At 44.0% G+C, this 14,799-nt stretch overlaps 1 protein-coding gene across 1 annotated transcript in view; it reads left to right on the top strand.

Moving 5' to 3' along the window:
• The first annotated feature begins 483 nt into the window (after positions 1-483).
• The window catches only part of LOC113226731 (probable galactose-1-phosphate uridylyltransferase), a 19,701-nt gene continuing 5,385 nt past the window's right edge, over positions 484-14,799 (top strand). The window contains exons 1-6 of the mRNA XM_026459454.1: positions 484-539; positions 4,490-4,653; positions 9,922-10,049; positions 12,730-12,807; positions 12,925-12,946; positions 14,313-14,496. Coding sequence (XP_026315239.1) covers positions 521-539; positions 4,490-4,653; positions 9,922-10,049; positions 12,730-12,807; positions 12,925-12,946; positions 14,313-14,496 — 595 coding nt within the window. The 5' untranslated portion in view covers positions 484-520. The remainder of the gene's footprint in view (positions 540-4,489; positions 4,654-9,921; positions 10,050-12,729; positions 12,808-12,924; positions 12,947-14,312; positions 14,497-14,799) is intronic.

Below are 14,799 nucleotides of genomic sequence, written 5' to 3'. Positions count from 1 at the left end.
TCTTGTTTGTTGTGAAACGTTTAAGTATTTCAAAGGTAATTAATATAATAATAATAATAATAATAACGCACACACTCAACATAGTAATTAGTAATTAATATGTATGTCTATTTAAAAAAGTATTGTCTATTGACGCACGTCAAGCTTGACACTTAAGACTTAAATCCAAGTCCAAAGTACAAAGTGTCATGCTTGACGTACTCTTGGCTTACTAATCTGTGTAATGTGGAATATTCCATTCATAGAAAGCCAAAATTTAGGTCTCGACCCGCCTGAATGGGTTCAAATCTCGTGGACCCCCATTAACATTACATGGACCCCTTGTGGTGGAAGAAGAATCAATATAAACCACTTTGGGAACATCACTTCTACATATTGTATAGTAGGTTAAAATAACATTAAATACTCTTTGTAAGTCAACACATCTTATCAAGTGGTAGTAATCGCTATTATTTATGAACGCAGTCAGTAGTGACTTTGCCACCGAGTGGTGAGAACGTTTGTATCGCAAGATTTGAAAATGGAATTCAAACCCACTGGTATGTAGGTAGAATTAGAAAAAGTGTTTTGCTATTTAAAGCGACATATCTGTTTTTTGAATTAGTTTTTTGAATATTCTATATTTCTTTGTTTACGTAGTTTTGTTGTTAAAGATTTCATTGTACGTATTTCAATTTACTTGACAGACTGCTATGAACAATTATATGGGAATTTTAACTGTTTTGTCGTATCTAAATCTCGTGATTTGTTTTTTTTTCAAACAAACTTACACTGATTATATACATAGCTAAAAATATCATTATACAATTGCAATATTCTAAAACTAGGTTATGGTCTTTTATGATACCTCAAAAATTATTTTGTGTAATAGTCATGCAAACTTTATTCATATTCTGAACTATAGTTAGAAAAGTTATTAATACCTTATTATTTAATTTACCAAAAAACATTCCAATTTACGCTACATACGTTTTGAAAAATATTTTATTTTAACAATTTTTTTTTTCTTAAATTAAAAATAAATATTTTTTTATTTGGTACTGCAGTCTTATGTCTACTTGATAATTTTCATCAGAGTTAATACTGGATCCGGAAATGGAAATGGTAGTGTTGGCTGCGCCGTTGTGTATCATTTCAGCTCCCTCTATAATTATTTATTACATTTATTAATTAATAACATTTATTTTAATTTTTTTTCTCAATGATATTCTGGCAACACTATCCTTCCTCTCACCCCCTCCCTGCTTCCGCAAAACTGTCGTCCGAGTATAAAAACTTGAGTGACCAGTGACAGCGAGTGACACTCAAAATAAATTATAAAAAGCTAATTCAATAATATTAAAATCCGTGTAAATTTATATTCGCAACCAAAAAAGTGTATTGAGATATTTGAACCTCTCCAAGTGTAAACAATGTTATGTATAATAAACAATTTGTTTTTATTACAGTTACTACACTTGCCAAGTCCGTATCGTAGCGTATACAGTCTATTTACATAATGAGGAGGTTTTCAATTCGACTGTACATTTTTTAAGCTACTGCTCGTTCACTGCCCTGACTTCTCTGAGAAGAACGAGCAAGAAACTCTAGCGATTGATATTTCAAATAAATTTTGTGTAGAATCTGACTCAAGTCGTCTTTCAATCAATTATCTAACGCGTAGTCTTAAATTTTGTAATATGACTTTTCAATTAAAATACTTTTAATGTAGGTTGTAAGCTTATTTTCGTTCCACACATGAGTTATTTTTTAACAATAAAAGGAGGAGATTCTCAATCCGACTGTATGTTTTGATGATTCTTTTTTGTTGGAAAGAGGGTACGGTTGGAGGGAGGGGATCAATATTGAAATCCCATTTAAATTTGAAAAAAATATTCCACCTATAAGGGTGGCAAACAAGTATTTCAATAAAACTTGACAGATAGATTAATTCCACGAATTTTTGAGGTCGGTTTTTTATTTAGGGATTTAATTCTCAGGGAGGTCAGCAAAGTGAACGAGCAGTAGCTTAAAAAATGACGTTTTCAAGCATTGACTTACAATTATATGGACGTCGCGTCCGCGCTAAAAAGTGTCCGAACTTATAGGGCGTTAAAATCGTATACTGAGCGTCATTCACGCTTTAGTCTTCGTTTGTTCGACTGACAGCGAAGCAAGCAAAGTTAGACAGTACTGCGATGACATTACAGTATAAATTCAACGTTTTAGCTTATTCATATTCCTTTACATGTCACTACGTTTAAATAGGTTGACTTGGGACATTTTTTTCGTGGTTTTTGTATTAGACCCGTCGTCCATTTATTTGTAAGTCAATGTTTTCAAGTGTAAAAACTTTGCCTATGGAATAAATGATTCTATCACTTTGCCTTTGACTTTGCTTAGCGATAATGCCAGCCCCCATCGTTACAAACCACCTTTGATTTACAGTAACTACTTCGTGAATCGATTTTAAAATGTACCGACTAAACTTTGACATTATTTTAATATTATTTTTAAAATTCTATATACAACCTCGAACGCATTTAAATGTGCAAAAAAATTCAGGATGTACACTGATTACTATTGGTGTAAAAACACGATGCCTAAAAATTTTCACGATAGAAAAAAAATACAAACTTACCTCGAAATAATTATTAATACAAAGATCGAACACTCAGAAAAAAATTCTTCGATCCGGCCGGATTCAACCTGGCGTCTTCTAGCAAACCGTGGCAGACGCTATGCCAACTAAGCCTCGGAACGAACCTGCAGAATTTGCGAATTTTTCTATGTGCTTCTTGCTGATCGTTTATTTTTGTTTTCAACGACTTTTTTTTCCGTAGCACCATCTGTGAGAAACCTATTTATATTTGAAGGCGCCAAACTAAACTAAACAAACCAAACTAAATTTTACGGAATATAGAAAAACAATCTTCCAACAAACTTTTGTTAAGTGGGACGTGTATGAGTTAAAGTCTAGTATTATTATTTCATTTTATTAAGTTTTTAAGTTTTAATTATTAGTACAAAGATCGAACACTCAGAAAAAAATCCTTCGGCGCGGCCGGATTCGAACCGACGTCTTCTAGCATACCGTGCCAGACGCTATACCAACTTAGCCACGGAACGAACCAGCGGATATATATATGTGTGTGTGTATATATGTATATGGCTAAGTTGGTATAGCGTCTGGCACGGTATGCTAGAACACGTCGGTTCTAATCCGGCCGGATCGAAAAAATTTTTTCTAAGTGTTCGATCTTTGTATTAATAATTATATCAAACTAGTGGAGTAATTTCACAAAAAAATTGAATATCAATTCAATAAAAAAATTTAAGTTTTTTTTAGTAAGTACCTAGTTATAACTTTTATGGAAGAAGAAATAAACGATTACTGTTATTATTATAATCTATTATATTTCCGGTTTGAACTTCTATGTTGTATTAACCTGTATGTAAATAGTTTATCTTTCTTTAAGTTCAAAAGGTTTAACTCTAACGGAATAATCTTCAAACACATTATGGCCACAATTATTATTACCAATAGCATTTCAATGAATGCCATTTTGCGTAAATATCGCAGACGTTCATATAGATAGTAATTAATACTTGGTACTTGGTGTAACGGGCTGGTATTTTTATATGAATATATTCATATGGTGAAATCGATCCACTAGTTCGTTATAATGATTAAAGAAAAATAGATAGGTATATATAAAGAATTTTCAAATTCGGTTTACAATTGACGGAGAGATCAGTGAATACATTGCTTACAGAATTTGAGCATTTCTTTCGACTTCCATAGGATCCCCCCATTAGATTCTGATTTGGTGATAATGGGAGCACCTCAAGAGTGCACCCTTCTAAACAAAAAAGAATTTTCAAAATCGGTCCACAATAGATGGAGAAATCGGGCATACATAATACATACATACAGTCAAACGTATAACCTCATCCTTTTTAAGTCGGTTAAAAATAGAATGTTCATGATTTATGGAAGAAATGAAATCTTTTAGGCCAGTATGAAAATTTATGCAAAGATCCCTTCCAACGCTCTATTGTAATAGTAGCAGAAGAGCTCCGAATGTAATAAATACTGCCACCTTACCTATATCTGCCGCCAAGCAGTAAAGTCAGCATTACTGTGTCCCAGTTTTGAAGGGTAAGGGTGCTGGTGATATTACAGGCACATGGGACATGTAAACTTATGTCTCAAGGTGACAGGCTCCGCCTCCGATTTTTGCGTTTTATAGCTCTGAGTAGCACTGTAACTATTATCGACAGGCGTGTCGTTTACCACCAGGCCTTGTTCTTCTTGCACTTGGCATTATAAATTCGCGCCATTTCCGACGGATTCGCCAGCCGCTGCAGACTCCGAGCGCATTCTCCGGAATATAAATTGAAACTAACAATTAACCATCTCAGTTAACGAATCATAATAGATTAATGCCGGTAGCTATTTCTTTTCTAGCACGCACATCTTCACTCCTATAAATTCTTTTCCCATCAGAACACCAGCATGTTCGCTACAACCCCCTCAAGGACGAATGGATTCTGGTCTCCCCGCATCGCTGCCTTCGGCCTTGGAGCGGGCAGACCGAGCCGTCAGAGGAAAACCAGCCGCCAGACCCTAAGAACCCGTTAAAAGCTGGAGCACTTAGAGCTAATGGACAGGTAAACATTTAAATATCAGGTTGGCCAAACAATCAGTATGTATGGAAATATAATTGAAGTCTGTGGTCCATGGACATCAAAGCGGTCCGTGTAATGAACGCCAGGGGTTACTTGGCGAACCTACCTTTTTTTACGGTGGGGAAGTCTTTATAGATACCCCTGAGCCCAGGGAGACTCAAGGGTTATGTGGGGACTCTCCCTCCAGACTGGAGGGCCTACCCCACTAAAACCCCCTGGTTTACCTCCCGCCGGTTGAGTCGGCGCCGTGGGGCCGGTGCACATTCACCACGACGCCGCCCGGCCGTCCCAGCTTACGCCAGGACTCCCGCGCCAACGGAGGGGCAGGTCAGTTGTCCTCCGACCTGCCCCCCAGACGAGTGAGGCCGTGCAATGCAGCCTCCGGAGTCCCTGTCCAGAGCCCACTGGCCACACTAGTGGATCAGGCGAACAGCGAACTGCCTTCGCCTTCTCCTCGTACGTCTATGCCGAAGTGGGTGTGCGTCCGCACACCGCAGCCTCCTTTTGCGACATAACCTCTCCGCAAAAGGAGGCTACCGCCTCCCAGGACTCCTCGCTACCGAGCATGACGGCAACCACGCCCGACAGCGAGAGGTCCTGTCCTATTGTCCCCGTCAGAGTACGGCGCTGCTTATCCCACCGGCTGCACACCTCTAGTGTGTGCTGCGCGATGTCATCCGCAGCGCCGCACTCGTGACACGACGGGGACGGTTCCCTCCTCGCCACCTTGTGCAGGTCGTAACCGAAGCAGCCGTGCCCGGTCAGCACCTGCACACGGTGGTACGACAGTGGCCCATTGGATGCTCACCCACTCTACGAGGACAGGACGGATCGCCCCTATGGTACGGGCTCCATAGGGCGGAGCGGGGCGCTCGCCTCGGTCCCTCATTCCCCGCCGGTAGGCGTGGACCTCCGCCAGGACCTCGGCGTCAAGGTCCCACAGCGGAGTACCAGCGCGGACGCATGCGGCAGCGCAGGCCACCGTCATGTACGCCCTGCACATTCGCAGGGGGACCACCCTCTGAGGCCACCCTCAGCAGCGATTTCGTCGTCGCTGATAAGGCCCCACTCGAAAAGGGAGCCCCGTATAAGGTCATACTCCGGGTCACCCCGGCGTGTAGCCTTCTGCATAGAGCTCCCGGCCTCCCGAGGTTGGACAGGAGCCGACCCTACGCCGATGCGGCGCCCACTATTCGGGGAGCAAGTTGCCGGAAATGCTCCCCGAAGTTCCATCGCCCGTCCAGGATAAGACCCAGGTATTTCATCTGGGACCTGACCGGGACCGATACTGACGCGATGGAGATGTAGGCACCAGCCGGCACCGCCCAATCTCTGCCCCTCCCGCCGAAGACGGCCACATCCGTCTTCGGCACGGCGATTTCCAGCCCCAGCAGTTGTATTCGGCGGACCACCATGTCCGCCGCTACTGAGGCTCTTCGGGCCGCATCCTGGAAGGTGGTCCACAGACGGCCACCAGTGTATCGGCGTACGCGATGACCGCCGTCCGGGGCAGCAACGCGCCCCTCAGCACCCAATCGTACCTCAGGTTCTACTGTAGTGGTCCTAACACGGACCCCTGGGATACTCCGCATCTCATTGGGCGCTCGGCGCGCCTCCCTTCCTTCGTCTGGTAGAGCACCACCCTGGCCTCCAGGTAGTGATCCACCAGACGGCTGAGGTACCTGGGAATCTCGTGGTACCTCAGCGCCTCCCTGATAACGGCGAAGGGGAGAGTGCCGAAGGCGTTGGCTATTTCCAGAGACACAGCCACTACACCCTCCCTCACGCCGTTAGCCTCCTCCACGATGTGTCGCAGCGACTCCAGGGCGTCCAAGGTGGAGAGTCCAGCCCTAAACCCGTACAGCTGCTGCGACACGTCGGGGCCTGTCCCCCTCAGGTGTTCGTTGAACCTGGAGGTGATAGTTCGCCACCTCGTCCAGTAGGACGAGGGGTCTGAACCCCGAGGGGGAGTTCGCAAGTCGGCCCGGCTTGGGTATTAGGACGAGCCTTCACTCCGTCCAGCATCTTGGGAACAACCCCGTCCTCAAGCAGTCGTCCATGATTTGCTTGAGGCGGGTCCCGAGATGCTTCAGGGCGATGCGGAGGACTCGTCCCGGCACCCCGTCCGAGCCAGGGGCCTATCGCGATCTTCAGGGTCTGTTTCGCGCCCAGAAGGGCGCTGTGGAGCCTTCTCTCCTCACTCCGGGTGTGATGCCTGCGGCGGCATCGGCCATAGGCCCGCCGGGCCATGGTACTGGCTGTGCGAAGATCCCCAATCTCTGCAGTCCACCAGTACACACTCTTTTTTCCCGGGGCCCATCTTGCCCTGGGCATGGCCCTCTCCCTCCATCCTCCCCCCTCCTCATGCCTGGACCATGGTTGCTTGCTCTGCAAGCTCATAGTCCGGGCGGGTGAGTGCCCATTTGGGAAAGTCCCCCCCGGGGGCCGTGTTGGAGGCCGCCGTGGACGGCGTATGGGAGACCCTCATCCGTATGTATTTATGATCGGAGAGGGTCTCCTCGTCTGCCAGGACCTGCCAACCAGATACTCGCGTCGCTAGTGAGGGGATCGCAAAAGTGACGTCCATGATTGACCCCCCCATTTCGCCGAACGCACGTGTTGGCATGGCCCCGGTTGAGGATGACTAACTCTAAGGCCGCCCAGTTCTCCAACTCTGGCCCCCTGGCATTGCTGACCGGGGAACCCCACGCAGCGCTCTTGGCCTTGAGGTCCCCCATCACCAACACTGGCGCCGGAGCTGCCCTCCTCACCGCCCTCTCTAGGGTCTCCAGGAACATTGGGCCAGTGAGCGATTTGGAGAGAAGTACCCCCCAATTAGGGTGACTTCTCCCCATCTTCACCACTAAATGGGGCATGCTGGCATCACTCGTCCATACTCTGTCCCTCAACAGAGGGGGGGTCCTGGGGTCCCCGCCGGCTTGCCCTTTGTAGGGGGGAGCGCAAGATCAGTTTAGAAGAAGAAGACGATCGAGTGCTGAGCATCCCCCCTCCCATTGTGGGTCAATCTGATGGCTCCTACATGAGACAGGGAGCATTGGCCCTTCGCGGCCACCACCGTCCGGATCTTCTCTGGGGTCACCGACTCGTCTAAGCCGGTGACCCTCAGATCGGCGGTTTTGGTTGACCGCGTTACTGCCGCCAGCCCCTCGATCACCTCCTCCAGCTTGGCCGCCAGGGAGTCGGCGTGGCAGCAGCATTCGGCGGGGAGGCCTTTTTCTTGGCCGCCGCAGAAGGGGCGGCAGCAGCCTTCGGCAAGGGGGCCTTCTTCTTGGCCGTCATCTTGGGCCGCGGGTCAGCGGGCGCGCTTAGCCGGGGAGGGGCCCGATGTTGGCTCGAGGGCGGCTGCGGTGAGAGGCACCCTGGGGGCGGCTGCAGCAGCGGCGGCGGCGGTCACTGCTTCGTCGGCGGGCGATCCTCTTCTGCCGCCCATCAATGGCCTCCCTCACCCCTGCGTGCATCTCCGCGAAACTGCTCGGAGGTGGGGCCACCTGCGCCTTGGTTTTGGCCATGGCGGAGGAGTAGGCCCCCTTCAGGGCCTTCACCTCTGACTCTAGGGCAGCGAGCTGCCCCCTCATCCTCAGTCGCGGCTCCCTTCACCTTTCTGATGGCCTCTTTTATGGCTTTGATCGCCGTCCCCTATCACCGGACTTGGCGGTCTCCGCTAATATTGCCGCGAGGCCGTCTCGCGCCTTGGCCAGGGCCTCTCTCACGAGACCCCCTGTGTCCTCGAGTTCAGTCTCCCCAGCCTAGCCAGGAGAGCGCTCCTCGTCGCCCGCCCCCGCGCTCACGTCCAGATTCCCCGCACTTAGTGAGCGTGGAATGGGGAACGTGGGTCTATATGTCCCGCCAGGACCATCCGCGTCGGGCACACGAGGGCGAGGTCTCGTGTTAGCGTGACCCACACCGACAGCTCGGCCTCTCCGAGCTGTGTTGATTTTTGGAGCCCTATTGGGCTCTGGTGTCAGATCCTCACCCTCACGGGCACGTTTGGAGGGGACTGATGTCCTTTTGTTTATGGATTTCGTGATATCCGAGCGGAAAATCTCCTCGTCGGAGCTATCCACGTCTAACGGGGCCACTTCATTCGCCGGGCGAGGAGACTTTGGTCGGCGAATGAGGCGTCCATGCTTGTCCTGCGTTTGGTGGGGCCTTTCTTTTACACTGTTACTCGTGGATTGGTTCGTCGGTTGAGGGCTGAGGCCCTCGGAAGCATTATCACCGTCCGTCTCGGACACGCCATCAGGTGTGAAACGATTTTTATTTAGGCAATCCATATGATTCCCACGAGTATGGGGGAAATATTCAGTCCACACAGGCAGAGACCTCTGTACCGGGGTAATACAAATACATCCTTTATCCCAGGGATGGCCAATAACGGCTAGGCGATATGCCCCGCCTACCAACCCGCCGAAGCAGGCGTGACCTCTCCGCGCGAGGCCCCATGAAGGGGCGCCTCAACGACATCTCCTTTGGGCGTTTTTTTATTGTGATTGACTCCACTCGGGCCGACCAGCTAAGGCAAGCCACCTGGTCCCAATCGGTCGGTTGACTCTGTCGGGACAACAAGTCGCTCGACGGTGGCCGTAGCCTGTCCAGACAGCCGTAGCACAGAAGCTCACTTCCTCATCAAGCGAGCGCAGAACTGCTCTCGGCACCTCAAGCTTAGAAAATCTAAGAAAAAACATACAATCCAATTGACAACTGAAAGCCTTACTTGAGTGGTCGGCAGTGGCAAGGCGTCCATACAACTCGATTTCCACCTAAAATAAATTCCTTCCTAAAATTTTCCACGTATCAAATGTTATAAATATTTTAAAATAATTTACTACATTTTGTGCTCAATTTTACGTGTTGAATAATTAACCAGTGAAATAAAGCGCCACTTCTTAAGGCAAGTGTTTCCGGCTTTACTAAAGTCAATTGTCGCACCTCTCCACTGGTGGTAAGGTACACTTTTAAAACCATTGAAGAAGACATAAACATCAAAACTATAAGAGGATGATTTGTATTAAAGTTTAGAAGCAGTAGATGTCCTTGAGAAAGAGTTCGTCCAGGGAAGTACCGCCATCTTGAGACTTGTCAAGTTATCGTCTAAGTGTGACGGGTGCGGTGAAGTGCCTATAAAATCTTTACTGCTGCTATGGACAGGCGTGTCGCTTACCACCAGGCGCACGACTTGTTCCTCTCGTTGCTTAGTATCGTCGAAGAAAGCTAAATTTATTATTTCAGCGCAACCCAATCTACACATCGACATACGTGTTCCCGAATGACTTTCCCGCTCTGTTGGAGAAAGTCCCCGAGCCGCCTGTGTCGGAGCATCCTTTGTTCCAAGCCGCTGCAGCAAAGGGGACTTGCAGGTGATATAGTCTATGTATACTAATAAAATTCTTGTTTGAACAAGTAAAATATAAAAACAATGTACCATATAACCTACCTAATGACACCAGGCGCTTACAAGGAAAAAGGAGAGCACGCACTGGAGAGAGGCGAAAATGAGATTAATTTATTGTCTTGTAAACTTTACATTATCATATACAATCATCGAGTATATAACCAGAAATAGAGACGAAATGTCATTTAATTTGTTTGAAAACTATTCTGCCAGATCATTACGGCGACAACTGCGCTCCGATTGGCCAGCCCGAGTTCGAAACAATTGACGGGTGTCGTCAATTGTTTCACTTCAAATCGGCCAGTTAACTTGAGCTTTGCTGTAATGGACGAAAATTGCAAAATTACCTAATATTTAATTGCCGATCAAATTTAATTCCATTTGTTTTGTAATTATTTTTTTTTTTTGCTGTTCTCCCCCTCACCACCGAATAGAACAGCACGGCATTGTTAGAGATGTTACATGTGTACAATAAATACAGAACATTTTTGGCAATATACGGAGACGTATATTCCCAAAAATGTTCTGTATTTATTATGTAGACACGCAGGTCAGTTGTTGGCGCTGTCTATATTTCATGATGTATCACTGATGAGTTACCAGGAATGTAATGCAAAATTTTCTGGTCATATACTTGATGTACACAATATATTGTGTTTCAAGACTCGATACAAATAGTACTAAATGCTACATTTCAAAAAATTTGAATATCCAGTACAAAGGAATGAAACTATTTTTCCGGATTTAAATCGCGTATATTTGTTCGATATCCAGTACAAGTTTTGTACTATGTAATTTTAACATAGCTAACATGTCGAGTTCTTAGGTTTTCGCGATTGTTACACATAGGAAATGAAACTATTTTTCCGGATTTAAATCGTATATTTGTTTTTTCAAACAAACCGTCGTATAGTTACAATAGTTAATTAATAACTATTGTAGCTATAGTGAAAAAATAGGGTGGTTTGCAGTAATATTAGACATAACTGGTTGAAGACTGTACCACCTCAGTCAACCGTGACCATGGGACCTGTAAAGGGCCCGAAACGTCGGTTTGTTTGAAAAAACAAATATACGCGATTTAAATCCGGAAAAATAGTTTCATTTCCTATAGATAACATAGTTACTTGAAATAATGTAGGAACATATAACATAATATATAATAATTATTATGTCAAAATAATGATTGTATGCGTTAAGTTTATGTAATTTATCCATTTCTGTAAAATATTATTTATACTTGCCTAATAATCTCTGACAAATTATAACATATATTACAAGATCATGTCCCTTTATTCTTCAGTGGAATAATACGCATTATCCAACAAAAGGTCTTTCAGTCGACGATCAAATTTAATGTTTCATCATTAGACTCGTTTTTTAAGTCAACGGTTAGGTGGTCGCGGTACGGTCCTCAGTCGTCCTGTGGAGCGATTGACGATGCCCGCCGTGTGCAGGCGTGCGGAACCGAATGCTCTTAGATGAAAGACTTGTACGAGAGCTTACCCGTCTGCGAGTGGCGGAGCCTTGACAGTACTTTCTGTAGGGCTAGCAAGCGCGAGGTACTGCTGTGCTCGCATAGAGTATCTTGCAAGTTATGTCGCTCTGTTCGTTGTCGTGCTGTCCTTCCTGGATGAACTCGTTTACAAAGATCTCTACAGCTATTATTATTATTCATAAATAGTTTATGTTCCGCAAAGTAAAATAAGTAATACTCGACCAAATTAGAATAATAAGAATAAGAATACATTTATTACATAACTGTAGGTAATTACATAAGGTCTTAAAATATTACATAGGTTTGTGCTCTATAGTTTACCAGATAAGGTGTAACATATTATTAAATGTCACGAATGAAAATTAATTTGCGTTGCAATATGAAAGAAAAAGAACAATTATTGATAAACATGTCACATCGCTAGTCACCAAATTTGTCATTGTCGTCAAAAAACTCTTCTACACTATAATAAACTTTTAAATATTACGTATGTACTCGAATTTTTTAAATTCATTCGGGATGCTGTTGTATATCCTGACCGACATCATGTAAAAGCTTCTGTGGTAGAATGTTAAGGTATGGCCATGTTCAGAAATGTTTAATATATAGGAAATGAAACTATTTTTCCGGATTTATATCGCGAATATTTGTTTTTTCAAACAAACCGACGTTTCGGGCCCTTTACAGGTCCCATGGTCACAGTTAACTGAGGTGGTACAGTCATAAACCAGTTAAGTCTAATATTAATGCAAACCATCCTATTTTAATTTTACAAAGAAACATTCCAATTTACGCTACATTACGTTTTACAAATTATTTTATTGAATTAACTTTTATTAAGTTAAATTTATTATTAATTAATAATGGAAATTATAATAAATAAAAACAGTCTGTCAGTCAGTACTGCAGTCTTGTCTGTTTGGGATTTTTCATCGGAGGAAATACTGGATCCCAAACTGATGGTACGGAGAAACCATCTTCCCTGTTAAAATTAGGATGATTTTTTTTATTTCAATGGCCTCTCGCAGTGTAGATAACGGACTTCTTTTGCAAGGACCTGGAGTTTGTCAAACTTCATTCAATGTGTAGGTTTATCCACGACAGATTTCAGACTTTTTCACGCGACGAATGTTTAATATATTTTCAGGGTGATGTGCTTCCATCCGGATTCAACGATGACAGTGCCTCTCATGTCGGTTGATGAGATACTGGCTGTAATTGAAGAGTAAGTTTTAAGTTTATCCTTTGTTCTTACTTATATCATGCACCGATAACTGAAGACGATTACTAGTTGCGACACAAGACAGCGTAGTCGGGTATTTAGTACCTGCGGGTACACCAGATGTCGCGACAAGTTCCACAGCGTCAGCTTACTTTCTCAAACGCGTATCTTAAAACACAAAGTTATTGTAATGCAAAAAATTTTGCAGGCTCATTTCATATCAGATTTCCTTAATATTCACATACTTGCTTTGAACTATTCTTAAAGTAAAGCGCCCTGGATAAGAAATTTAAAATAAATAGAAAGTTTTGCCAAAATAATCACCCTATAAGGTACGAGTTTGAGAAAATAATAGCTATTTTTGATTTTTGTAACTAATTTGTTTTACGTTAACGAGCTGCAATTTTTCACAGCTACTCTAATTTCTAGTGTTAACAAACAAGTCAACTAGAAAGCGCTTATTGGTTATTCTTTGTTTAGAATTAGCGCCATCTACCCATATTACGAAGCGTTAAAAATATAAATTAGTTTCTAATCCACAATGCAAATCTATGGACACGCATACTTGTCAAAGTTTAGTAACTAATTTTAACTCGTGACCAATCATTGACTTACAATTATATGGACGTCGGGTCCACGCTAAAAAGTGTCCGAATAGGGCGTTAAAATCGTATACAGAGCGTCATTCACGCTTTAGTCTTCGTTTGTTCGACTGACAGCGAAGCAAGTAAAATTAGACAGTACTGATGACATTACAATTTAAATTCAACGTTTTAGCTTTTTCACATTCCTTGACACTACGTTTAAATAGGTTGACTTGGGACATTTTTTTCGTGGTTTTTGTATTAGACCCGTCGTCCATTTATTTGTAAGTCAATGTGACCAATGCACACATTTACAATATCACAAGGAAAAAAACTGACTTCTTGTATTTCACTTAGAGAGGGATTAATTGATATCCACGACCATTTACATAATTTACACTACTTCCAGACTATGTATTTGATTTCGTTAAATTATAATATCAAGAGACGGGACGAACAAATCATGCACCTGATGGTAAGCTACACGCCTGTCCATAGCAGACCTGACAAGACCTGAGACATAAGTTTACAAGCCCCATGTGCCAAGCTCTACTGCTCCTAAAGTAATAATAAGTAAGAATGAAGTACTTGTTCGTCGTTTGTTCAAAATGGCAGTACTTGTAATCAATTCGCCCGCCATTTTTAATTTCGATGACAAACTATCAATTCCAAGACGTCATACAAAGCAGCGCAACTATGCATTCCTAATTAATACAACTCTCTCATAACTCGATCTCAATTGACAAACGAGTGAATTTACTTTGTTCGATCGGAATAAAAGTGAGTTTTTGTATCAAAATTGTATGTAAATGGTTTATGTAGCTTTGACGTATAGGTTTGACGTACGAACAAGACAATTAACGGTAGAATTCCGCGAGAATTCTCTAAAAGACACGTTATACATATTAAATTACGTTTAACTAGGGGCCTCACTTACACTATGAGAAGAAGAAGGCTCAAGGTCATACAAAGGACAATGGAAAGGGCTATGCACGGAGTTTCAAGCGAGTAAGAGAAACTAGAGTAACCGACATAGCCCAAAGAATTGCAAAACTTAATGGCAGTGGACAGGGCACATTGCTCGCAGAACAGATGGCTGATCGACGACGTACGTACTGGAAAATTGCAGCATGGGCAGACCACCCACAAGGTGGACTAATGACCTGGTGAGGGTTGCGGGAATCCGCTGGATGCGAGCGACTCAGGACAGGTCATTACGGCATTGTTTGGAAGAAATGATGACTTTTTTATGATATCAAGTGACGGGACGAACCAGTCGTGCGCGTGATGGTAACACGCCTGTCCATAACAGTTGCAGTGCCACTCAGAGCTTTAAATCGCAAAGATCTGAGGGGCACTGCTATTGCGCCCGTCACCCTCAGACATAAGTTGACAAGTCCCAAGTGCCTAT

This window comes from Hyposmocoma kahamanoa, unplaced genomic scaffold (assembly GCF_003589595.1).
Source record: "Hyposmocoma kahamanoa isolate Upper Pololo Valley unplaced genomic scaffold, ASM358959v1 198, whole genome shotgun sequence".
NCBI classification, from domain to species: domain Eukaryota; kingdom Metazoa; phylum Arthropoda; class Insecta; order Lepidoptera; family Cosmopterigidae; genus Hyposmocoma; species Hyposmocoma kahamanoa.
The sequence above is the reverse complement of the archived record's forward strand: the minus strand, read 5'-3'. Positions and strand labels throughout refer to the sequence as shown.